Consider the following 25,936-nt stretch of genomic DNA (forward strand, 5'->3'; position numbering starts at 1 on the left):
CCACTCAGGGTTGTGTGGCCCAACGACCAGAGTCCATGCGGCCGCCCGCTCCATCCAGGGCTGTGTGGCCCAGCGACCAGAGTCCATGCGGCCGCCCGCTCCATCCAGGGCTGTGTGGCCCAGCGACCAGAGTCCATGCGGCCGCCCGCTCCATCCAGGGCTGTGTGGCCCAACGACCAGAGTCCGTGCGGCCGCCCTCTCCGTCGGGGCTGTGTGGCCCAACGACCAGAGTCCGTGCGGCCGCCCTCTCCGTCCGGGGCTGTGTGGCCCAACAAACAGAGTCCGTGCGGCCGCCCTCTCTGTCCAGAGCTGTGTGGCCCAGCGACCAGAGTCCGTGCAGCCGCCCTCTCCGTCGGGGCTGTGTGGCCCAACGGCCAGAGTCCATGCGGCCGCCCTCTCCGTCGGGGCTGTGTGGCCCAGCGACCAGAGTCCGTGCAGCCGCCCTCTCCGTCGGGGCTGTGTGGCCCAACGGCCAGAGTCCATGCGGCCGCCCTCTCCGTCCGGGGCTGTGTGGCCCAATGACCAGAGTCCGTGAGGCCGCCCTCTCCGTCCGGGCTGTGTGGCCCAGCGACCAGAGTCCGTGCGGCTGTCCTCTCCATCCAGGGCTGTGTGGCCCAATGACCAGAGTCCGTGTGGCTGCCCTTCAGCGCAGGGCTGTTTGGCTAAGAGTTCAGAGACAAGATGGTTGCCCCTCCTCTTGGGGCCGTGCAGTCTAGTGGCGCAATGGGGACGTGGGCAGCCACCCGAGGATGGATGGCAGCCAGGGCAGGGGGACCCAGACTCTCCTTACTCCCCCTTGCCCTAGCCCAGGGCCTTGTCCGTGGCCAATGTGTTTGCCGTTGAGTCAGTGGGGATCCAACCAGAACATGCTGACGTCACTCAGCATGACAATGGCTCGTTCACCCAGGTTACTTCAGAGGAGAAGTCTCTAGGCCACGGGCTGGGGGTCTCTGGGCTCCCGGCGTGGGAAACTCCCAGTCACTCCGATCTCCCTTGCACGTCTGCAGGCCCCCGGGGGTGCGGCTGGGTCTCGGCGCCTCGGGGCTCTGCAGGCAGGGGCTTCAGCTGCTTCTGGACTGGAGCCTACAATGTGCATCGTCCATTGTCGGCGCTCTGCCTGGCGTGAGCTGAGCTGCTCCCTTTCACACTGGTGCTCCAGTTCTAGTGTGTCCAGCAGGGCTGAGGAGGGGCTTGGCTTCCTCCGCCTAGACTGTGGGGTTGTGTGGGGTTGGTACACCCCGGCACACGCTGCTCGGCCTCTTCTGTCTCCTCCTTCCCATGCAACAGCTGCTTTGCCATCTCACAAGAGATGGGATCAGTGGTGGGCTCAGTTGGCTCCTGTTGGCCTCCAGATGTCTGGAAGAGGGAGAAAGGGCAGGAGCACAAATTAGAAAAACAAAACCTTCAAGCAGGGTAGTTTTCCACAGCACAAAACCACCCCACTTTGCTAATGTTCATTTGCAACTTCCCTGAGAGCTGGCATTTCTTAAAGAGAGCACCCAACCCCCCGCAACCTCCGCTACCCTGGGGCTGGCAATGGTTAAAGGGAGTCTGGGAGAATCTCTCCTCTCTCCGCCTGGCTCTGGTGAGTGAGGGAATCACATGCGAGAAGCTGTGTGAATGTCGGGCTCTGTGCGGTGGGGTGAGATGTCCTACATGGTGCCCAAAGGTGGGGTTGTCCTGACTCTGCAGTGACTTCATTCTAGGGAGAGAGATGTCAGAGAACAGCTCCAGGGTGCTGCCCTGTAACAGTGTGTGGGAATGGGGCAGAAGTGGGGCAATGGTGCACTCAGGAAAGGAGCAGGGCTTAGGGGGGCCCGAGCTGCAGCCACTAAAGCCCCTGTGTGCTGCGTTCCAGCCAGGCCGGCTCTGCCTGGCTGGGGTGCGGGCGAGGCGGCTCCGCGTACTGCCCTTCTTGTCTGCCCCCCCAGCCACGTCCCTGCGACCCGCACCGCACCGGGAACCTCTGTCCCGGGGGCTGCTTTTGCCTGTCGGCTCTGCCCCCAACCGCGTACCTCCCCCAGCAGCTCCCATTGGCCGGGAATTGTTAATCCGGCCCTGGCCCTACTCCCCAGACTGTTCCAATCCTGCTCTTGACTCCTGACTTCGGCTCCAACCCTTGGCTCCCCTCGGCTTGACCTCCACCACTCTGAGCACGCAGCCCCAGGACCCTGCTCCAACCACTGGGCCCAACCAGCCGTGCTTTGGCTTCTGACCCCAGCGATATGGAGGAGTCGTTCACCTCACTGCTTTCCATGTGTATGGCCCTGCCTTGGTCAGCGCTGGTTTTCATCTGCCATGGTGCTGCCCAGTCACATGGCTTGATTAGATCCCTTTGAACTTCTTCAAAGTCTTCTCTAGGCTGATTAATCTGCATAATTTTGTGTCATCTGCCAATATCCACCTTGTTGTTCAGCCCCGGTTCCAAACATAAGAAAGGCCAGACTGGGTCAGAGGAAACGTCCATCTAGCCCAGTATCCTGTCTTCTGACAGTGGCCACTGCCAGGTGCCCCAGAGGGAATGAACAGACAAGACTCATCCAGTGATCTATGCCCTGATGCCTAATTCCTAGTTTCTGGCAATCAGAGGCTAGGGACACCAAAAAGTTGATAAGCGTCTGGTGTACGTACCATAGCAGGACAAAGAGCTCTTCTGTGTCGGTCCCGGTTCCCTAGTCAAACGCAGAACCCGACACGAGATTTACAAGCTTCTGCAACCATTTATAATGTCTGTTGAGGATGTCCCACGTGGTCCTGTCAGATTTCAAAGGTACTTCCTGAAAAGCTGAAACCAAGAGGAAACGGGTTGAAAAGCCCCTGGTGCTGATGTGCCTGGTGCCTAGGAAACCTCCACTCCCAATGGCCATTGCCCCCTGCTATTAGCTCCCCCAGAGTCTAAGGGCACAAGAACAACAACTCCGCTCCTCCCAAAATAGCCCTGGACAGAGAGGAGACCCCATTCTTGTCACTTCCCCCTCCGCCAGCCTACACCCGTACACACACCCCTACACACAGACGGTTGGGGGCACTTGTTCTTTCGATGGAACAGGAAAGTGACAGCCGCAGCGACATTAAACCATCCAACATTTAGGCCGAGATCCACAAAGGGATTTAGGCTCCTAATGTCTGCTGAAATCCTTTGTGACCCTGTGCCTTCATTCCTGAAGAGATCACAGGGAAAAGTGTTTCCCATGTGCCCTCATGGGATTTCCTGTGAGCTGATAACCAATCTCGGAGGGAATCTCCCTGGCCTGCAATCACTCCATTACAGGGAGGGCAGGTGATGAGGGTAATTGTCATCATCATCATCACATCCTTAATAACAACGGCTCTTTTCAATTCTGTCAGGCCTTCCATTACAGACTTTCTGACCTTTATGAAGACACTTTCCCCACACAGCTTTAAGGCTATGTCTACACTAGGAGCTAGAGATGGAATTCCCCTGCTCCCATACACATATTGTGGTACCTCGATGAAAGCTTGCGTGACCATCCTTCTTCCTTAAACGCTGTCCTTAGACAGAGAGGGCCCTGTGTCCACATTCAAACCTGTGTTCGGGCCCTGTGCTGCACCCCTGTACTTCCCACAGAGGCACAAACACACAGAGGTATTTTCTTACCTTCATACAGGCGGGAGATGCCATCTTCATTCACTGTTTCAGACAACAAATTGTAGTAATGGCGGATAGTATTTCCTAGACATACAATGAATACAGTGCATCTCATTACTTTTCAAATCCTTCGCTGAAAACTGCTAAGGATGCAGCCATTCCCCCAAGACAGCCCTTCGGAAATTAAATACATTCCTTACATCTGTTCACAAAGCACATTAGATAAAGCATCAGACGCCCAGCAGTTACTGAGAAGCTGATTTCCAAAGGAGATTGAATTCACATCAAACCAGCATGATGTGAATTCAATCTCCCCTAGGCGCAGCCAAAGAGCTGTTGTGGGCAGGGGAAGTTGGTGCAGTTGATACAGCTAAGTTGCTCCCTTCATCTTGGAATACATGTTAATTCTCTCTCTCTCTCTCTCTCTCTCTCTCTCACACACACACACACACACCCTGTTTTAGGATTCTGGTGCTGTCGGAGGGAACAGAGCAGCCGTCTAGAAAAGGGCTTTGAAGGAAACATTTAAGAAAGCTCAAGTGAATTTCCTCTGCTTACCAATGAACAAGGCTGCAGAGTGTCGTATTGTTGTCTGGGAGCTTTCCAGGTACTCTAGGGCCTGGAACAGGAATTTGGGGATGTGGCTCTTGTTGTTCTGCATCTGGAAAGAAAGAAGGAAGAAATGCACAATATACAAATGACACGTTCTCCCCACAGCGAATAGTCCAGGAAAGCCAAAGCATATAGCCAGGCCATGGCAGCCGCCAATACGAACCCATACACCAGAGCAGCACCTCTCTGAAGTCACTGTTGTGTTCTCCAGAACCTCCGCTTTCATTTGAAAAGACAAAAGTTTGGAGGTCTGACAGTTGTGGAGAAAACTGTCAACAATGTGAACGGATTGTAACTCCTGCAGAAATGAACCAGCAGAGAGCCTGGAATAGCGTCTTGCAACCCGACCGAAGCGGATGGGTCCTCAGGCTGTGGGGTTCGAAAGGTCTCCCTCAAGTCCCCATTCACCCCTCTCAAGGCACAAGGAATTCACCTACCAAGCACTTCCCGACACACTTCAAGAGCTGTGAGGAGCCATCCCAGGCCATGCTGCGGAACAGCCTCTTCAGATGAGCCCAGCCGAGAAACACTGCGCAGCGGAAGAGCGTCAGTTTACATCGCTGCAAGAGAAGGGGAGACCAAGAGGGTTCTCACTGAGAGAGGGATAGTGTGGGGGACATTGGACCTTCTCCACCCCTTGTGCTCTGTGCTGTGAGGATGGATGAGGCACGAGGCTCCAGCATGGAGTGAAGCCAGGAGGAGAAGACTCTGCTTGGGCAAGGGGCTCTGGCGATGACTGGAGTGGGGGCCCCAGGGGATTCTGGCTCTTTGCTCTGAAGGAAATAATGACCGTGGCACTTACCAGTGTCACACTCTCCTCCTGGTCTGCAAGATGCAGCAGCAGCGGGAGCAAGCAGTGGATGATTTCCTGCTGCACGAGGGGTTTGTCCGGGTCCTGCACCCTGCTCACCACGTTGCCAAGCAGTGAAATGGCAGCTGAGCGCACACTGCCCCTCTCCTGGCAATGACACACAGGGGGTGGGGAGGCCCGGTTAAAGCCAGGCAGTATCAGAGCAGAACGCGACAGAGTCCTAATCCGCCCGCTGCTCCGGTTCCCCCGTGTGAACTGACTTGGCTGGCGGGAGCAGGGCGGACACCAGGCCAGCGCCATAGACATCTTGGGCAAGGCCTGAGACCCTGTGCAGGACAGCGCAGCCCCAGGGTGTCCCAGAGGCAGTTTCTGTCTGGAGAGCCCAGAATCCCAGAACCTGAGAAGATTTGGGGAGAGGGAGGGAAGTCTGCTGGAGACTGGTCTGGGGAAGGGGAGAAGCTGCTGCCGGAGCCTTGCAGGGACACGCTGCTACAAAACACAGTATTTCTTTTGCTCTTCGGTGCCCCCGAGAGCCGGGCCATTCCCAACCCACCTCTTTCCTGCTGAGAATCTCCACCTCTTTGGGGGCCTGTGTTCTCCAGACAGCTGGTCATCTGCCCAGGGCCAGGCCCCCTCTCCCCCAGGCCAGGCTGCAGCAGGGGCTGGGAGCATGGCGCTGAGGCTGAGCTTTGGCGAGAAGAGCTCTGACAGGGAGGTGGCTCAGCAGGAGATTCCCCACCCAGGGTGGGGTCAATCCTTGGAGGCTCCATGGCAGGCCTGAGGGGCGGGAGCCAAGGAGATGGGGAGAGAGACAAGGGCATCAGAGACAGGTGGAGGGGGGGCATGGGCTTCTCCTGGGGTTCCAAGCCTTACGTCATCAATGAAGGGGCGAAGGCTGACTGCAATGTCCTGGGAGATGGAGCCAAGCCCCTCCCTCTTGAGGAGGTAGATGATGTCTCCAGCTTTCTGCATGGCCTCCTTGACACACCCTCCATCCCGGTCACAAAACCTGGCCACGGTTCCTGGCAGCTGGGCCTGTAACCATCTCACCTGCAGGAATGAAGAAGGCAGCTCATTACTATCCGGGGTGACAGCCTGGAGCACATGCTGGACCACTCCAACCTAGGAGAAGCCACGGATGGCACAGCCCCCCAACGGGGCAGAAAGTCTTTCTCCTGTCACTCTGTGCCAGCTGCTCACTGTAACCTTTGTCTTTGCTCACCCCACCTCCCCCATTGCATCCCATCTGCAATCAGGGCTCAGCTCACGGGAGCAGGGAGCACGTCATGCCTTGATTTGCTCAGGAAAGCACCTCCACCATTTGAGAGCTGTGTGTTAAATAACAAGGCTTGTGTGGGGATCTGGCTCTCATTTCCGAGCTATCTGAGAGACATCGGCTTCCTCGGTCCCCTGGGCAATCCACGCCTCTTACCTTTTCTGGCTGGAACACAATACTGCCAAGGCCTCGCAGACTGAGCTTACGTATGACGGGATTTGTGTCTTTGCTCCATTCCATGAGCTGCGCCCGGAGCTCTGATTTTGTCAGCACTGTCTCAATGGAAGGACTCTGGAGAAACTGGAAAGAGCCAAATCAACATCAGGTTGAGGAACAGAGGTCTTCCTGTGGGGTCTCTTCCCTAGCCAGTCGTCTTTACCAAAGGGCCACTTACTCCCACCCAAAGTCTCTGGTGCGTCGGGAGCCAGTTGCTGCTGTTTCAGTTGGTTCATTCCCAAAAGTTGGACTCATGCACAAATCACAAATCAACCCCCAGGGAAAGGGGCATCTCCAGGCCTCATTGAGTGCCATGCAGAGACCCCTGGGACAGAAGAAAAGCACAACCCCAGGAAAAGGTGAGGAGAGAAGCAAGGCCTTGGGGCACTGGAGAAACATCCCCTCTTGCCCCATAATCCCATCTCAGCACATCCAGCCAGGAGCAATCTCACCCTGTCTCTCCCTCCCTCTCTTTGCCATGCCCCACAACCATCTTTGTGCGGAGAGGAGCTAGCTGGCGGTAAGGCTGCTGAGCTGCTGACAATGTGCCCCAGAGCTTACTGGCCTGAGCTGCTCTCCAGAAAGCTCCCTTGTGCCTGTCAACTAATGAATCTCACCTCAATACAGAAAGCCATGGCGATCGTTCTCTGCTCCTCCTCCCTCTCACTCTGGACGATGGTGAGTGCCTCTCTGAAAACTGCAGGGAGCTGAGGGTTCTCACACTCGATCATGGCTCTGGAACATGGAACAGAAAGTCCCTTAAAGAAAAGGAGTACTTGTGGCATCTTAGAGACTAACCAATTTATTTGAGCATAAGCTTTCGTGAGCTACAGCTCACTTCATCGGATGCATACTGTGGAAAGTGGACAAGATCTTTTTATATACACACAAAGCATGAAAAAATACCTCCTCCCACCCCACTCTCCTGCTGGTAATAGCTTATCTAAAGTGATCACTCTCCTTACAGTGTATATCTTCTGTCCCAGGGGTCTCTGCATGGCGCTCAATGAGGCCTGGAGACACCCCTTTCCCTGGGGGTTGATTTGTGATTTGTGGGGGGGGGTGGGGGGGTGAGAAAACCTGGATTTGTGCTGGAAATGGCCCAACCTGATTATCATACACATTGTAAGGAGAGTGGAACAGGAATATTTCACACGGAAATCCCATTCCCAAGAGAGACCCAGTGAGGAGGAAACTTTGGGCTCCTACCTTGCAATCAGGCCAACACCCTGTGAGTAGTAATATCGGGAGGCTATCGTGTCCCAGCCCTGCTGAAACTGGATGATGGCAAATTCCTTCCAGTAGCCGGGCATGGAGAAAAGAGTCTTCACAGCCTCCACTGACGTGCTAAAGAGAAAAAAATACCAGTGTCAGGCAACGAGATCAGCCCCAGGCATGGCAAATCTGCAGAAGTCCTGGGACACACAGCGTGGTCAGCAGTAGCTAGCCTCCCCGAGGATAGATCCAGTGTGATATCACGGTGCTTCCCTGCCCAATGGGCCCTGTCTACACTGCCGTTTCATTGAGTTTCTAACCAATTAGTGACAATGTCGCTTCTTAAGATGATTGGTGTCATCACTCACTGTGGCTGAATACTTGATTCTTTACTGTGACAGGTAACAGGACTCAAGCGGGCATGTGGGGTCGGGTCCTTAGTTGGTGTAAGCGAGCAAAGCGATGTCAGTTTACACCACCTGAGGTGTCTTCCGGCACTCTGGTTTTCCCATGTAGATGGAAGCCCCTCACTGTGCCCACAGAGCCAGTCGAACGGGTCCCTCTTCCTCCTGCCTGCCTGTGGGGCTGAGATCCTGCAGGGCCTGGCCCCAGGTGCTGCCGGTGTGGCTCTGTCCGCGTTTGGGGACGGAGGCCCCCAGATTTGCTCAGCAGACAGTGATAAAAGCACTGACCCTCTGGCGGGTGGCACAGGTGGATGGATGCACAAACATGACTGCTGCCTGAGTGTGTGGGGAAAGCAGCTGGCCTGTGGACGGCGTCAGATGAGCGAGTGTGACTCACAAGAACACACGGCTCTCAACCCTTTTCCCTCAAGAGAGACCTGCACCCAACTGAGCCTGGGCCAACGACAGCACCCGAACCACTGATGGCCATGAACAGACCCCGGGTGTTTAGCAGAACAAATCTGTTCTTCCTTTTCCTTTCAGTCATTACCTTAGGGGGCTGAGGCAGCTGGATCCCTCCTCGGGGCTGGATGTCTCGCTGGCCATGTAGGTCCCTGGCAAGTGCAGATCCATCACATACTGCACTTGCCTGACGCAGAGGATGAGCAGCTGGGGATACATTTCCAGGATGGCTTCTCGGTATCCCCAAAGGAAAAGGACCTCGTAAATGGTCTTCATGGCCTGGAGGGGGAAAGCATTTCACTCAACTATCCCAATCTGTCCCCTGCCCCCATTGCCATTCGCGATTGTCCTTTTGTCATGTCTCCTTTCCTCTCCAGCGTGTCACAAAAGAGGATTGGCTCCTGAGAGGGAGGAGACATTTGGAAGGTCCTGAACCTTCCCCCATTCCTGGAACGGAAGCAGGATGGAACCCTATGGAAAGATCAGAAGAGTCTGGGTGACGTTATTCCCCGTTATTTCTCTTAATGGTGCAGACCCTGTGCTTTGGCTTTCCAGCCGTGACTGGACGGGCTGAAACCATCCTGAGGAGATGCCTTCTCATAGGCCCAGTGTTTCTGGCCCAGTCAAAAGTACTGGACATCTCAAGATCCCATGCTGGGAAGATTTCTAGCCACAGTTTACAAAGCCAGAAACCTGGATACTTCCAAGAGATGCCCGAACTGCACCTGCTCACTAAAGGGCCATCTAAAGCAGAAGACGACTGAGCCAGGGTACCAGCAGATAAACCACTTAAGATCTGTAACTTTTACCTGGGGGAAACTTTATTTACACCTCTTTGGTTTGATTGGAGGTGGCCAGGACACATGAAGGCCTGGTCTACATGACAGAGTTAGGTCAACACAAGGCCACTCACCCAGCATCACCCTAACTATGGAATTTCCTTCCCATTGGCAGAACTGCCCCTGGGTGCCAAATTCCTAACTCCACCTCCACAAGGGGCAGAGAGTCCAAGTCAATGCAGTTCGGTCGATGCAGTGTCAGTGTAGACACCGCGTCGTTTACGTCAACTGACTCTCAGGAGCCTTCCCGCAATGCCCCACCCTAACCGAGGAATCGCGACAAGCGCTTCTGGTGAGCACGTGCGCTGCTGGCACCAGGGCTGGCTCCAGCTTTTTGGCTGCCCCAAGCGGAGAAGGGGAAAAAAAAGAAAAACCCGATTGAGCTGCCCCCGAAGTGGCGCTGAAGAGGAAGAGAGGGAATGAAGGACCCGCTGCCGAATTACCGCCGAAGACCCGGACGTGCCGCCCCAACTCTCTATTGGCTGCCCCAGGCCCCTGCTTCCTTTGCTGGCACCCGGAGCCGGCCCTGGCTGACACATGCAGCAAAGTGCAGCCCCACCCAAGGGATGGGCTTGCTGTGGCGGCTGTGTGCCGAGGGAGGTTAGGTCAGCTGAACTGTGTAGTGGAGCTGTGGCCTGAAGCTCAGAAGGGGTGAAGCTCACACACACACACACACACACACACAAAGATGCACCATCCTGCCTGCAGTGACGGGTTCGCAAAGTGACATCTCAAATCTCACTTACAGCCAGAGACACATGGCCACCCTTCTCCTCCCGGCGTCTCTGCTGGAGCTTGTCCAGCAGCTGCCGCAGCACCTCCCTGGTGAGCTGGGGTTCTTCACCCAAGGCCTTCCACAGCTCAAGGGCACATCTGCAGAGTCAGAAACAGAAGTCAGACCTTCCCTGCCTGGCCACCTCTCGCCCTCCCCAGGGAGAGGCTTGCAATGTAGGCAGGAAAGGCGTCTCTCAGAGGAGACACCGATCGGTGTAGGGAGGCTGAGGCTGGGCAAGTCCCTTCAGAGAACGTTGTATTTATTCCTTTCCCCTAATGGGTTATTGTTCCTGAAGCCAGCACCACTGCTTCCAAACAGTGACCATGAACTGACCACAGAGTGACCAACACACTGCAGACTGCAAAATTCTGCTCTGTTACGCTAGGGTCAGTCCGGAGGAACTTGCCTGACCTCATTGGAGTTACTCTGGCTATTTGGGGGTGGAACTGAGACCCAGCGTTTGGCCAAGTGTCTCAAAGCACCTCACTCCTACTGCAGTGTGGTGGATGGGGTCAGACACTGAATCAGAACATGCCCTGATAGGAGAGGATTCAGGAGCTTGGGAGGGGAGATTGTACTGCCCAGCGTGACAGAGATGGAAGGAAACTACGATTGAAATCCCTCTCCTCTCTTCTCTCCATTCTTGCTGATCTAAGTCCTGCTGGTCCCCGCAGGCATCTGCAGAGGAAGACTGCAGACGGATCCAAAAGACTTCCAGCCATTTCACTTCCAAGTTTGGTGAGGAAGGTCGGACATGGTGGTCAAGCCCTGGAGACACTGAGAGCTAGGTTGGACAAATCAAGAGCAAATGGCCTGGAAGCAAGGTCTTCAGGAAGCTGGACTGAAATTCTGTGCCAAGGCTACCGAGTTTCTACAGCTTGTGAGCACAGCCCCTGGAAAGCACTGTGGCTGTTCCAAGGAATTCAAACCTGAAAGGTTTACAAATCAAACACTCAAAGAAATATGAAAACCAACACTGTATTCCTCTGGTAACTGAATTGGGCAAGAAATTCAATTTCTTTCATGCTGCTCTTCAATTTGCTCTCCCATGTGACACAGATTTGTCTCTGGGCAGTGCAGAACTGCGTTGCAGAAGAATCCGAGGAAAGCCGGAGTTTTGAGCTCTGGCTAGGGTCCAAGTTGAGTTTCACGGCCCCAAAGAACATGTGGATTGTGTTTAAAACACCTCAGATGGATGACTCTGCAAAGTGACCAGCAATAACCAGCAGGACTCAGAGTTTACAACATATTGAGATGAAAAGAGGCACTCACCCCTCTCAGAGCTATTATTGCCGGCTGTCTGCAGACTCAGGCAGGCTGCACTGCATTTATGCTCTGGTCACGTGTGGATGATTTTTTGTCTTTTTTGCAACAATAAGGGCTGGAAATTTCTGGATTTACCTCTGCTGCACAGCTCCAGAAGAATGAGTGTATTTTTTCACCAATTCCTCAGCCATGGAATAACTAGGGATCTGACGACAGGTAACAATCCTGCCCTGGTCTGCAGGGGATAGACAGATGGGCCCCATGGGCCTTTTCCATCTCTGCCTTCTCTCATGCACTAAGGAGCAGCCAGACCTCATGAGCCAGGGATGTTGAGTGAGCCCCAAAGTCATTTATTGGCCCTGTACTGGTTCTGAGAGGAAGGGGGTGACCCATAGAAATCAGGACAATGCAGGAATTCTCCAGAAAACTGGCACGTCTCCATCCCGGGGAGTGCAGGAGGAGGGGTTGGCTCCTCAGCGGCTGGGCCTGGGCATCTCCTCTTAGGAAGCATGGACAGCTCTCTGCACAGCAGGAAACTCCCTCCAACTGTGTGAGCCCCACGGACCCTTCCCGGCCTGTGGCCTGTCAGTGGGAGCAGGAAGAGAAATAACAGACTGAGGTGATAACAGAGCAGCTCCCTACCTGTGCGATGAGAGCGTGTGAGCCACACAGGTTAGAACCACGTCCTGGGGGTGGGAGCGAGCCAGCAAGGCCGTGGCCCTCAGCGCTGCTTTTCTGGCTCTGGGATCACAAACGTTGTCGAGCCAGATTAAGATCCCTCCCACGACGTCTCCAACCTGGAAGAATGCCAGGAAGTTGAGGGATGGATTTATCAAAGAGTGGCCTCCTCCCAGGGAACCCCTCCTGGCAGCCCCGCAAGCCGCCTCTGACCTCAGTTGCCCATCTTGGCTCCTCCCTAATCTGAAGAAAGAGGCTTTGACAAGTCCAGGAACCCCAGTCTTCCCGAGGTCTGGTTTAGCACCTTAAAGCTCAGAAACACGCACAAAAGCCTTCCCCAAAACCTTACAGTGGGCACAGCCCAAACTCCCCTGATGTCCCAGGGCCTTCCCTGCCATAGCAAACTGCTCTCAGCCCTGCTCTCAAAGGCTTCCCTGCAGGAGCCTTTCCTCAGTCTCTGCAACTTCCTGTTGCTCTTTCTAGCACAATCAGTTCCTCCAGACCAGGGGTCTCAACCTAGTTTCCATTGTGGGCCACATCCAATCCTACTGTTTGGCCCTGAGGATGTCCCATGGGGCGCAGCTCTGCGCTGATTGGGCCGCAGGTTGAGGACCACTGCTCCAGACCCCAGAGCCCACCCTAGAGATGGCAGGCCGGGCTAGTTGGATGGGGCGAGCCAGCTCCAGGCCCAGCCCTAAGGAGAACCTCTGTGCTGCGGGATTGTAAAACCTGCCGTAACAAATCTTCAAGCCGGCTCTCTACCCTCGGGCTCAGGCTATGGCACTAAGAACAGCAGTGTAGACATGGTGACTTGGGCTGGAGCCCAGGCTCTGAAGCTCCCCTCCTCCCTGGGCTTCAGAGATCAAGGTCCAGCCCAAGCCCAGAAGAGTCTGCATTCCTGTTTTGGCCCCACAGTGCCAGCCCTGGGAGCCCAAGTCCATAGGGCCAGGAGGCTTTGCAAGACAGGGTAGACAGACCCTAAAGGGACAAGCCACCCCCGAGGGCTCTTCCATGAGGAACTGGTCATTGCTCTTGCCTCTCTCGAACAAGGAGCAGGAGCTACACCCCTGGGTGGAGGATTCTGTTCACCCGTTCTGTTCGCGGGGTGGGCAACAGGATGAAAGCTTGGGAGAGACAGAGAGAGACGTGCAAGGCCAAATTCTTTGGAGAAGGGCAGGAATGTCACCTATTCCAGGCCGAGCGATTAAAGGCAACTTTGAAAGGACTGTAGGGAATGTGGACCCTGGTTCCTTTCTCGAGAAGCTGCGCCGGCTTGGGCAATTCAAGGAGCTCTCTGGGCTTCAGATTCCCCAGGTGTCAAATGGGTAGAATTCCTACCTCCCAGGGGGGCGGTGGAGCATCATTAATCAGGGGGAGTAAATGACGCTGAGAGCCTCCTACCCAGGGGATGTAGAAATGACGTCAGCCAGAAACCTCCCTAGGCCAGTCTAATTCATGGGGCAGGCACTCAGATTCTGTGGGGATGGGCAACAGGATGAAAGCTTGGGAGAGACAGAGAGAGACGTGCAAAGCCAAATTCTTCCTGTTACTTCAGCTGGAAAACAAGGCCCTGCAGCATGTCTGAGGAAACCATGTCTGCTCCTGGAGCTGAATGTGGAGGCTCGTCAGCAGACTAGGTAAGTGCTGCCTTGCCAGGGCTGGGGCTGTCCCACACCTTCAGTGTGGCTGGGCGTCCTCAGGGAAGTGTCAGAGCTCCAGCGGACAGAGAACACTTTCAAAACCTGGCACCGCGGATCCCCGCGGCCAAGCGCTGAATGGCAAGGGCTGAGCCAACCTATAAAAGCACCATGCTAGGGTGTCCCAGGAACGGTTTCCTAGGAGAGGCGATTCTCCCGTCCCCCTCTCTGCGCAGCATCCCCCTGCCCCACTGCGGGCGTCTCTTACTCTCTCCATCTTGTCTCCGTGGAGAGATACGATGGCCCTCAGCTCTTCCTCTGCGGCTCTAAATCTCTGCAGGGTGGGTGTTGTCAGACCCTGCACGGCTGTCATCAGCAGGGCGTGGAGCGGGGCTGAGGAAGGGTGCTCCCCGAGGGTCTGCAATGAACAGGGACAAAGCCTGTGGGGACTGAGTATTTCCCTCGGGCAGCTGCCCTGGAACAGTCTGTCCCCGGGGGAGGCTGGCAGCGCCGAGGGAGCCTGGAGACTCCGGCTGAGCCCGTTTCTTCAGAAGCCTGCCCAGGTGCCAAGGTTTCCTCAGCCTTTCGTCCGCTCTCTGGCCCCCTCTCCTGAGAAGAGACGGGAGCCTCTCGGGCAGTGCGGGGACCCCAAGGGCCACCCCATTTCCTCCCTCTCTAGCCGCTCCTCCCACGATGCCCAGCTTTTGCTGAGAAAGCCTCAATGTCCTGCAAAGCCCATTTGAGTTGCTCCTTGAGTGTCGCCGAGGGGTCACTGGAGAACCTGCCCCATGTCCCATCCCACCCCGAGCGCCTGAGCAGATTGGCTCAGCAACTCTGGCAGCCCACAGTGTCTGCGAGGAAAGGAGTGAGAATAGGGCCCAAAGGGAAACGCCCTCTTCCTTCCCTACCCCGCAGCGTGTGGCGCTGCCAGGAAACAGGCAGGAATCGCCGGCAGGAGAGAAAGTAGCTGAGACTGAAGGAGCGAGTCTGCCTGGCTGAGGAGAACCCCAAACCGTGGGCCTCTGAGGCCAGACCCCTGTGGGTCAGAACTCACTGGGCACAATGTTACTCCAGGGGGCCCGGTTCCAGGGTCACCGAAACCCAGGGCCTGGGGTGCTGGAGGCCTTTGCCCTGGTGTCTCAGGGCAGCCCCTGGGGATTGCTGCAGCTGGGCTGCATGGCGCTGGATTAGCACCGTCTGTCCTGGATGCCCGCAGCTGAGGACGCCGTAGAGCACACCGGAGTGGCCGACTCGCATACAGACTCCAGCCCCCCGGCACCTCAGGAGCTCCCAGAATTGCAGACTTTTGTCTGCGCTGCAGGGTGCTCTGTCACTGACAGCAAGAGTCACAACAGCGTCGAGGTGCCTTTGTAACTGGGACGGAGCCCAGATGTTGGCAGGCGGGATCGAACCTGGGATCTCAGTGCAGGAGCCGCTACCACATGAGCTAAAACCCATGCAGCTGTCAGCTCAGGCTGGAGAGCAGACTCATCGGTTCTGTCTCGAAGTGGTCCTGGTGCCACGAGATGGGCCAGAACCCCACAGCCAGGAGATACGCCGGTTACCCCGACAAGGGCAGGGATGGGCCTGGTCTGACTTTCTGCCAATCCCACGAAGCACCTCTGGACTTCTTTAGGTGCCTAAACCCCCTTGTCAAACTGGACCTCCTTCCACAACCCAGAGAAACTCGTAAAGACTGGCTGGAGTTGATCACACTTCAAGAGTGTTCCTTTTCAGCCCCCTGAGCAAGGGGCAGGTCGTTCTCCTGTCAGAGATCCCAGCTCCGGGAGATATTAACACACACAGCAAGGGGCGCTTTCCATGAGCACAGCCACAAAGCGTCATTACCATCGTCATAGGGGAGATGCTCGTTAATGAGGAGATGGGAGCGCGCTCTTCTTCCTGCTCTTCTGGGCTCCCTTTTTCCCACTTCTCCTTCGTCTCCGACGGCTCCTTCTTCGTCCCTGCAGCAGAAAGAAACATTCTTAACATTTTGCTTTTCCATGTCTTCTCCCTGGTTTCCAGAGGGTGGAAGCTGGGCACAGAGCCCTAAAGGGAATTGCCCCGGGTCAGACTGAAGGTTGTTGGCACAGCTGAGCAGAGAAGTCCGATCTCCTGACTCCTAGCTGGGGGCTTTTACCAAACAAGGCTTCCTCTTACCTCGGGGCTGGTTTCTTTTCTATTCTACTCTTCCCCTCCCCTTGCCCACCTTTCCCGTCAGTGACGGGCAACAGGCCTCATTTTGCATTTAACCCCCCAAGAAGTCATGACTCAGCTCTGGTACGGTTCCCAGCTGTGACCTGCTGAGACCTCAGGAGCATTTTCCTGATGAAAGGGACCCGATCCAGGAGAAAAGAAATGATTTCCTCCAACGTCCAGCCTCTCTGTTCCCCTTACAGCCTGGAGCAATGTTAGTACTCCCCACCCCACAGTGCCAGAACCCAAGACGGGGTGACCTGACATTGTCAGCTCTCCCCACCTCAGCGATGGACCTCTGCCACCCTCTCCAAGAGGATCCGGCACTAAATGGATTCCAGAGTCTGAGGTACCCATCACTGTCCCATGAGACGGCCCTGATGTGGAAGTGTAAGGGGACTGTTGGCCCCTTACTCAAACTCAGTGGGGTTTTGGGTTGGCTAGGTCCCAGTACCGAAAGGAAGGGGAAGGGTGGATGGGAAACCAGGACTCTGATACTGACAGTCCTCAGGGGCCATGGGGAGAGGCCAACGCTCCAGGTCAGCCTGATTGACAGGGTGCGCAGGCTAATGACGGAGTCAGGGGGTCAGAAAGGTCCCCGTCCTCCACGTGAGCTGGAATTGCCTGGCTCAGGCAGCGTGGAGCCGAGCTAAGGAGAGAGCAGGGGCCCGAGCTGAGCTGGGGAGCAGAGGCGGGCAGGCCAGCGGGGCAGAGACACAGCCCAGGGAGAGCAGACCCTGGGCTGGGAGCAGGGCTGCAGCCACAGAGCCAGCGGGGCCGGAGAAGCAGCCCCGGGGCTGGAGGCAGAGCAGCAGCATCAGTGCTGAGGCAGGGTGGAGCCGGAGCTCGAACAGTGGGGCTGGGGCTGGAACTGGAGCAGTCTGGAGCTGGGTGCGGAGAGCAACTGGGGCCAGCCAAGGGGGGACCCTGGCAAAGGGTCCAGCACAGAGAGACACCCCCAGCCGAGGGTCCTTGCAGGCCAGACTGGGAGGGGGATCTGAACCCGGCGGGAAGGAGGGTCCCACCCCCCAAAGCCCGGAGGGGTATGGTCACCACCAGAGCAAGTGTCCGACCTGCAGCATCCCTGCAGCACAGCCAGGGCCGGAGAAGGGGCCTGGGACCTACAAGGCACCAACTGTGAACGGCCCTGACGTTCCAGAGACATGGTTTGTGATGTTCCCTGCCACAGAGCGGGGTGATGTGTTTTCTTTCATCTTTCCCATTTTTCCTTATTCTTTTTAAAATTAATTGCTGATTAAATAAACTGTATTTGCTTTAAATCGTATGTAATGATCACTGGGTCAGGGAAGCGCCCAGTGCAGAGAGAGTACCCCGGAGTGGGGACACCCTAGCCCCTGTCCTAGGTGACCACAGCAGGGTTGGGGGTCGAGCCCCCCAGGAATCCTGGGCCCAGCCTTGTTGGGGTTACGAGGACTCTGCCAGACAGGAGAGTGGAAGGGGAGTCCTCCAGGGCAGGGAGTCCTCTGGGGAAAGGAAGTGGAAGCGAGATCTCAGATCCTTCCTCTAGCCCATTTCACCGGAGTAGTGCAGAAGCCAGGAAAGTCCCCCACAATAGCGAGATCGTTCCCCTGCTTCCATAAGGCTTGTAGAGTGACTGGTGTGAGTATTCTTCACATGCTCCTTGCTAACCATGTGGTTTGTATCCTCACCTGTAAGATCCAGTTCAACTTTGTCTTGCTTCTCCTGCAGCTTCTCCTCCTCTGACTCCACCTGGTTCTTGGCTGCTTTCTTCTTCTTCTTCTTCTCCTTCTTCTCCTTCTCCAGGGAAAAGCACGTCCACCTTCTTGGAGAGGAAACTGTTCTCTCCTCATCGCTATCTGCCATCGAGTTGTCAGATTGGCTACAGACACAGAGTCTTTTCATGCCTGATAGGATCTTCCACGAGCATTTGCTTCTCGTGGGCTTCTCTGGCAAGGCCTGTTCTTGCTGGCTGATGGCAGAGCATGCCTCCATGGCTGCAGGCTGGACGACCACGGTGTGCACATGGCTCTCTCTGTGCTCCCGAGAGGTGAGTCTTTGAAAAAAGGAACAAAGCCTGGAATAGAAAGAAGGAGGAAATGGGTTTTTCTGTCCTACTCTTAAGGAAGGGAATTTGTGTGCCCAGGATTCCCAGATCCAGGAGAGTGGTCTTTTGAAGCCATCTGCTCCTCTAATAGCCAGGACTGGTTCATACAACCAAGAACATAAGCAACAAAAGACTGGCCACACTGGGTCAAACGAAAGGTCCATCTAGCCCTGTAGCCTGTCTTCCGACAGCGGCCAGTGCCAGGTGCCCCAGAGGGAATGAACAGAGAATCATCAAGTTCCTGTTGTTCACTCCTGGCTTCTGGCAAACAGAGGCTAGGGACACCATCCCTTCCCATCTTGGCTAACAGCCATTGATGGACTTATCCTCCATGAATTTATCTAGTTCATTTTTGAATCCTCTTATAATCTTGGCCTTCACAACATCCTCCAGCAAAGAGATCCACAGATTAACAGTGTGTTGTGTGGAAAGAATACTTCCTTTTATTTGTTTGAAATTTGCTGCTTATTAACAAAGGCTTCAAAGGGGGCACTTTGAGCTGAACCAAGGACCACTTAATGTGCAGTCAAACACTCGATCACTGAGCTCTACCCCCATGACTAGACCCAGCCCCAGGTGAAGACACTTGGGACCATGGTGAAAGAGGAATTCTTTTGGGGAAGTCGAAGGGCCCGTGTTATGCAGAAGGTCAGACTAGATGATCAGGGCTGGCCTTAGAGCCTTTGAAACTGTGAATTTATGAACCTAAAGTTGCCTTTAACGGCTAGTATGAAAGTTGCTGCTCCTGTCCCAGAGGAGATGCGTTGAGGTTTCCTTGGGGAGAGGCACCAGGATCCCCGTTCCACCTTTGTCACAGCCTTTCTGGGACACAGCACATCACAGCTTCTCCCCTTTTGCTCTATAACAAGAAACCTCCACGCACCAGATCTGTAATCCCGTCCTAGCCCAGTCACTGGCTCCAGTTCCTAGCCTGACTCTCACCCCATGGAGCTCACGCCTCCTCTGCCAGTGGACAGACATGGAAACAGCCAAGGTCAACTTCTGTTTTCTTTGCTCATTGCCTGAGCCTAGTTGCAAAAATGCTTCATTATTAACCCCACTCCTTTGTGCACAGAATGTTGGGACTCTGGGAACAGACAGGGCCAAGCTGAAAACCAAGACACCTCTGTTCCCAGAGAAGCCAGGAAAAGGAACAAAGGATTGTCATCGAGAAGGCTTGAGGGTCTGGATGGATGGATTAGCAGCTGCAAATATGTTGACTTATTCTCAACTATTCCAAAATCTGGACTGTATTAGCAGGGGGAAAATAACCAGTAAACTTTAACTGAAGAATTTCCCACACTATTTATAACGTCCAATCAGAACAATAGGCCACCCAAACAATGACAAAGAAATCACAGCGAGACCCATGACAAATTTAGGCTGCAGTTTATTTAAACCCCTTTCCTGGAAAGGAATTGCAGGGCGGATTTGACACGTCTAGTTTATGTAGCCCAATGGGGGTATAGTAGAATTTGTAGAGAGTTTTGAAGTCTCTCTCCATGAGATTATTTCTGAGAGAACTACCAAGATGGCAGCCAGGGGATGGGAGTGGAGCTGGATCACTTTCAATAGCTTCAGATTTATTTCTTCTGCATATTTGAGCTCATTTATGTGTGTTTCAATCATGTAAATTCTGAGACCGATCATGTCTCAATACACATACATTAGACAATCATGACATGAGACAAAGGGTTTATATTCACTACTTGAAGGCAAGGAGTGCATTAGGGGCAACTCCAAGGGAAATACTATTGATGGAGCTATCAATCTAAATTCGACACCAGATTTTTATCTTCCCTTTAGGTTATACCCATGGAAATTCACCCGTACTAGTCTGCTGAAAGATAAAAGCATTGAAATCTGCCTCCAAAGACCGGGAAAGGCTGAAGCAGACGGAGCAGGGAGAGACGCCCACATTCAAATCAAAACGGAACGCTGAGATCTGACTGTTGCAACGCTGCCCCCACCCCGTCCCTGCCCCGGGGGGGCCAAGCTGAGCCTGAGAAGAGCCAGGATTGACCAATGAACATTGCCAAAGAGCCCCAGTAACACGCCAGCAGCCCCCCATCCACCACCCCCTCCAGCCCCCAGCACCTCCCGCCCAGCGGCAGCCCCGCCCGTCAGCGCCTCCCCCTCCCTCCCCACTCCTCCCGCCCGCCGCAATCAGCTGTTCTGCCATGCGCAGGGGGCTCTGGTGGGGAAGGGGCAGGAGCGAGGGCATGGCAGGCTCGGGGGAAGGGGCAGGGGCCTTGGGGGAAGGGGTGGAGAGGTGGCAGGACCTGGGGCAGAGCAGGGGATTGAGCAGTGAGCACCCCACAGCGTATTGGAAAGTTGGCATCTGTAGCTCCAGCCTCGGAGTCAGCGCTGTGCAAGGAGCCGCGTATTAACCTCTGACGAGCCGCATGCGGCCCCGGAGCCCCAGGTCGGCCACCCCTGCCCGAGGGGAAGGAGGCACCAACCTGTCATGTGCGATCGAAGGAGCAGGAAAAGAATCTGGGAATTACCTTCTGTAAAAACTCATCTTTTGTCGAAAACCTGTGGAAAAAGCTGATGCAAGAAGTTGTTGACAGAGGGATAGTCCGCGTCTCTCAGCAGCTCCTTGGGTCACCAGCCGTTGTCAACCAAGCCAGTTGGCAGACTGAAGGCAGGGCAAGAATGCTGAGGCCGAACAGTCTTTGCTGTTGGCATCCGTGACCTCACAATCAGCTTAAGCATCAACACACACAGACCCCCCCACCCAGAGAGATACACACACACAGAAGCTGGTAACATTTACAACATGGAGAGATGCACCCAAAATCTCGAGGACTTTTGATTTGGGGGAGGGCATCATCGGCGCTGACTGCATGGGTGCCCCGGGGCTGGAGCACCCATGGGGAAAAATTAGTGGGTGTTTTCTCCCCCCCACACACACACAAACCCACTCTCCTGTTGGTAATAGCTTATCTAAAGAGACCACCCTCCATACAATGTGTATGATAATCAAGGTGGGCCATTTCCAGCACAAATCCAGGGTTTAACAAGAACGTCTAGGAGGGGGCGGGGGGTAGGAAAAAACAAGGGGAAATAGGTTACCTTGCATAATGACTTAGCCACTCCCAGTCTCTATTCAAGCCTAAGTTAATTGTATCCAATTTGCAAATGAATTCCAATTCAACAGTCTCTGGCTGGAGTCTGGATTTGAAGTTTTTTTGTTGTAATATTGCACCTTTCATGTCTGTAATCGCGTGACCAGAGAGATTGAAGTGTTTTCCGACTGGTTTATGAATGTTATTATTCTTGACATCTGATTTGTGTCCATTTATTCTTTTACGTAGAGACTGTCCAGTTTGACCAATGTACATGGCAGAGGGGCATTGCTGGCACATGATGGCATATATCACATTGGTGGATGTGCAGGTGAACGAGCCTCTGATAGTGTGGCTGATGTGATTAGGCCCTGTGATGGTGTCCCCTGAATAGATATGTGGGCACAGTTGGCAACGGGCTTTGTTGCAAGGATAGGTTCCTGGGTTAGTGGTTCTGTTGTGTGGTATGTGGTTGCTGGTGAGTATTCGCTTCAGGTTGGGGGGCTGTCTGTAGGCAAGGACTGGCCTGGCTCCCAAGATTTGTGAGAGTGTTGGGTCATCCTTCAGGATAGGTTGTAGATCCTTAATAATGCGTTGGAGGGGTTTTAGTTGGGGGCTGAAGGTGACGGCTAGTGGCGTTCTGTTATTTTCTTTGTTAGGCCTGTCCTGTAGTAGGTGACTTCTGGGAACTCTTCTGGCTTTATCAATCTGTTTCTTCACTTCCGCAGGTGGGTATTGTAGTTGTAAGAATGCTTGATAGAGATCTTGTAGGTGTTTGTCTCTGTCTGAGGGGTTGAAGCAAATGCGGTTGTATCGCAGAGCTTGGCTGTAGACGAGGGATCGTGTGGTGTGGTCAGGGTGAAAGCTGGAGGCATGTAGGTAGGAATAGTAGTCAGTAGGTTTCCGGTATAGGGTGGTGTTTATGTGACCATCGTTTATTAGCACTGTAGTGTCCAGGAAGTGGATCTTAATCGCTTCTCTGCTAAGGCTGCGTCTACACTCCCCCTTGTGTCGGTAGAACGTATGTGGCTCGGGGTGTGAATAAGCCACCCCCGAGTGACACAAGTTACACTGACCTAAGCGCCGGTGTGGACAGTGCTATGTTGCTGGGAGAGCTTCTCCTGCCAACATGGCTATGGCTGCTCGTTGAGGGTGGAGAGCTCCCTCCCGTCGGCTTCCAGCCGCTCCACTAGAGACTACCACTGTAAACTCCCCAGTGCAGCCAGAGCCTCAGGGCAGGGACGATGCCCCGGGACTCTGGGGACACAGTCCGGGCCTGTCACCTCCAGGGCACTGGGGTTTTCTTCTGCCCAGGGCAGGAATGAGCAAACGTCTGTAGGACGTGATGACCGTTCAGAAACCGGTGAGGAATGAGCTGGTTTGAGGGGAGTTGATCTCGGTCCAGTTGCAGGTCAGTGAACCTCTCCCTGTCTCCATGTCCCTCTCTTTAAACAATTACAGGCCCCACAGGAGGGGGTTGGTTTGATGTTTAACCACATGGCTGAGCAACGAGAACCCCAAATCCCCTGTGCTTTGGGAGCCAGGTTTCCTGTTTGAATTCTGTGTTTCAGAGGACTTCAGGCCTGGGCACGGTGATTATTTATCAGTTTCTCGGGCCTTGGGGGTCACGTCACTCACAGCTGTGATGGCCAAGCGGTTAAGGTGTTGGACTCGAAATCCAAGCGGGTTTCCCTGCGCAGGTTCAAATCCTGCTCACAGCGAGGCCTGTGTTTTAGCCACACTTGCTCACAAGGGCAATACATCTCCACCGACCCTGGGACGCTCTCCGTACACTCCCCACCCCAAGTAAACCCTGTTCTGCTCCTTTCATGGGGATGCCTGGGATGGTGCCTCACGCTGTGTCCCTGCGGTCTCAGCTCCCGAGGCCTCTGCCCCTCACCCAGCGCCCCCGGCTAAGCCCCACTCCTGGGTGCTGCCCCTCTCCCGAGCGTGGAAGGAGCTGAGCACGGGCAGCCCGTAGAAGAGGCCAGGGGAGGCTGAGCCTCCCCCAAAAGGCTGTCCATGTGGGGGGGAAACACTGGGGATGTGGGGCGGGTCTCCCCTCCGGAGGCCCGTGGGCCTGTGGTCATCTTTTGAGCGCTGGAAGTGAAGCTCCAGAGAAGTGGGGGCCCCGCCTGCACCCCCCTCCCCTCTGCCTCTTAGCCCGATGCCCTGCTCTTGCTTTTCCTCATCCCATCCCCCCCTCCGCCTCTTCCCCCAAAACCTGCGCCCCACCCCCCCTCGGCCTTTTCCCCGCGGCCCCGTCTTCTCGGCCTCTTCCTGTCCTGCTCCACCTCCTTCCCCAAGGACCCCACGGCCCCCCGCTCACCAGAGACAGAGAAAAGGGACGGGTGCCTGGCCCATGGCCCCCCGGTAGCCCCCCTTAGGGGAAAGGGGCAGAGAGGAGCAAGAGGGGGTGAGTGGAGTCTTGGGGGAAGAGGCGGAGAGGAGCGAGGGGCAGGTCGGGGGACCTTGGGGGCCAGAGGAGTGAACAGTGGGTGGGGGGGGCCTCGGGGGAAGAGGATGACTGGGGGCGGGGCCTCTGTGGCAGGGCCACCGTCTAGGCACCGGTGGCCCCCCAACTTCTCGGGGTCATCGGAAACCCAGGATGAAGGTGACTCAGGGCCTGGTTCCTGTTTGGGCGAAGAGTCCATAACACCTCTCCCTTCCTGGCAGTGTGAAGGGGCTGGACAGGGCATAAAGCCCTCCAGACACCGCCGGAGACAGGGAAAGGGCCGTCAATGCGGAAGAGAATCAGGCCCAGAGTTAGACAAGGGGTGCAGAGAATATTCTGGATTCTGGTCATTGCACTTCGCCCTTGCTCAAAATGCTTCCTGTATTTTCTCCATTTCACTCCCTGACTCTCGGTCTCTGCCCCTTTCCCCGTTTCGTCCTCAGAATTAGCACATTCAGCCAGTTAATCGCAGCAATCCCGCCATAACACGGCAGCCTGAAATCTCAGCTCTCCCCCGCCCCTCGCACGAGACCTGCTGCCAGCTGAACTGGAGAAAGAATGGGGAACGTCTCTGGCCGAGGGTGTGAAACAGACCCCCGGAAAAGGTGAGTTTTCACAGGGATTTCCTCAAATTAGGAGAAACTTGGGGTCCCAGTTAGTGCCCAGAAAACCCTTCAGGGATCAAACAAACCAGAGGCCCAGCTCAGCCCGATCTGGGCTTCACGTGGGAGTGAGCAGGGGGCTGCTGAGACACACACAGACTGCTGGGCACGCACGGACTGTGGCTGGGGAGGGGGCTGCCAGGCCTCCCCCCACAGACTGCCACTGGGGCGGGGGGGCAGTTGCACAGACCTGTAGTGACCACGCGGATTGTGAGGTTTGCTCCACTCCTGTCTCCAGTGGCGCTGATGTTACTCCCTGAGCCTGCTGGGCTCCACCTCTAACTCTCTGATTCTCTCTCATCCCTACAGTGACCATGACCAGGGTCGGCAACCTTTGGCTCCCAGCCCGTCAGGGTAAGCCGCTGGCGGGCCAGGACAGTTTGTTTACCTGGAGTGTCCGCAGGCACAGAGCCCCGCAGCTCCCAGTGGCCGCAGTTCACTATTCCCTGCCAATGGGAGCTGCAGGAAGCAGCAGCCAGCACATCCCTGGGCCCGTGCCACTTCCCGCATTGGCCTGGAGCAGTGAACCGCGGCCACTGGGAGCTGTGGGGCTCCATGCCTGCGGATGCTGCAGGTAATCAAACCGTTCCGGCCCACCAGTGGCTTACCCTGACTGGCCACTGTGTCCATGTACAGATACGTTGCCAACCCCTGACTGTGACTCTGGATCCAGACAGGGATCCTCCCCAAATCGGCCTGTCTGAGGATTGGAAAAGTGTTAGATGGGGACACACCTGTCAGAATCTGCCCAACAAGCCAGAGAGATTTGACTCTAGGGCCTGTGTGCTGGGCTATGAGGGGTTCACCTTGGGGAGAGGTTACTGGGAGGTGGAGGTGATGGATGGGGAGTGCTGGGCTGGGGGTGGGGGGGAGCAGAGAATCTGCGGAGGAAGGAATGGATCAGACATTTCTCTGAGGAGTGTGACTGGGACCAGTACCAGGCTCTCACCTCCCCTCTCAGCCTCCTGCCCCTGCCCCCTGAGAGGATCTGGATTTCTCTGGACTATGAAGGGGGAATGTGGAATTTTTTGATGCTGATAACGAGGCTCCAATCTTCACTTTCCCAACAGCCTCTTTCAATGGAGAGAGAATCTGCCCCTGGCTCTGGGCTAGGGCAAAGTATCCCAGCTCAGACTGTGTCCTGAGACACCAGGGAAATATCCCATGGGGGACTATCAGCTGGTCTTCTGTAGTCTCTGGTGTCCACCTCACTATGATCTGGGAAGACTCCCATCTATCACTCTAGCAGAAACCTCTTCTATCCCCTTAGCTCCTAGCCTCTGTGATCCTGAGAGTAAATTATCTCAGTGGGTCGCTCCGTCCATTGTGAAGCCAGGTGCCTGTGGGAGGAAACAGGGCTGGGTCAATGTGTTAGGAGTCCACTGAACCTCCACTCAGAGCAGTGGGAAATAAAGACAAAACCTCGCTTAACTTTGCAGAAGGTTTTTCCCACTTATAAGTGTGATGGCGCCACTGTGGCCAGTTCACCGGGGACTGACCCAGCCATCTCTAGAGCTAGAGCCGGCACTGCTCCAGAGGTCTGACTCCTGAGCTGAGGCTGTAGCAGGCTCCCCCTCTATGGCCTGGGCAGGGAAAGGGGCTCCAACACCAGCACAGGGCACAATGAGCACAGCGCAGACCAGGAGGAGACAGTGCCCATGAAAT

At 55.3% G+C, this 25,936-nt stretch overlaps 1 protein-coding gene, 1 long non-coding RNA gene and 1 other non-coding gene across 3 annotated transcripts in view; 2 read left to right on the plus strand and 1 right to left on the minus strand.

Moving 5' to 3' along the window:
• Positions 1-20,979, plus strand: part of LOC122462337 — a 780,208-nt gene extending 759,229 nt beyond the window's left edge. The window contains exon 3 of the long non-coding RNA XR_006284824.1: positions 19,890-20,979. This is a non-coding gene — a long non-coding RNA (uncharacterized LOC122462337). The remainder of the gene's footprint in view (positions 1-19,889) is intronic.
• On the minus strand, positions 396-19,305 carry LOC119567380 (maestro heat-like repeat family member 5). The gene is made up of 16 exons (XM_043525176.1): positions 17,668-19,305; positions 15,650-15,765; positions 14,070-14,219; positions 12,129-12,283; positions 10,192-10,318; positions 8,695-8,885; positions 7,735-7,872; positions 7,143-7,260; positions 6,466-6,609; positions 5,907-6,083; positions 5,025-5,180; positions 4,660-4,782; positions 4,169-4,271; positions 3,620-3,694; positions 2,632-2,785; positions 396-1,356 (listed from the first exon to the last, which is right to left on the minus strand). The coding sequence occupies exons 1-15, from the start codon at positions 18,245-18,247 to the stop codon at positions 2,673-2,675; spliced, it is 2,466 nt and encodes an 821-aa protein (XP_043381111.1). The 5' UTR covers positions 18,248-19,305; the 3' UTR covers positions 396-1,356; positions 2,632-2,672.
• A 1,814-nt stretch (positions 20,980-22,793) lies between the features above and the next one.
• TRNAS-CGA lies at positions 22,794-22,875 on the plus strand. Its single transcript has one exon. It is a non-coding gene; the product is annotated as a tRNA-Ser (tRNA).
• Positions 22,876-25,936: the final 3,061 nt, after the last annotated feature.

The sequence above is a fragment of the Chelonia mydas genome, chromosome 11 (genome assembly GCF_015237465.2).
Source record: "Chelonia mydas isolate rCheMyd1 chromosome 11, rCheMyd1.pri.v2, whole genome shotgun sequence".
In the NCBI taxonomy this organism is placed as follows: domain Eukaryota; kingdom Metazoa; phylum Chordata; order Testudines; family Cheloniidae; genus Chelonia; species Chelonia mydas.

Coding starts and splice junctions, on each gene's coding strand:
- LOC119567380 (XM_043525176.1), bottom strand. CDS start 18,247: ATGGACCTTTCGTTTGACCCAGTGTGGCCAGTCTTTTGTTGCTTATGT. Junction 15,766..17,667: donor AGTTGAACTGGATCTTACAG/GTGAGGATACAA, acceptor TTTCTGCTGCAG/GGACGAAGAAGGAGCCGTCG. Junction 7,873..8,694: donor AGCTGCCTCAGCCCCCTAAG/GTAATGACTGAA, acceptor TTTTCTCTTTAG/CACGTCAGTGGAGGCTGTGA.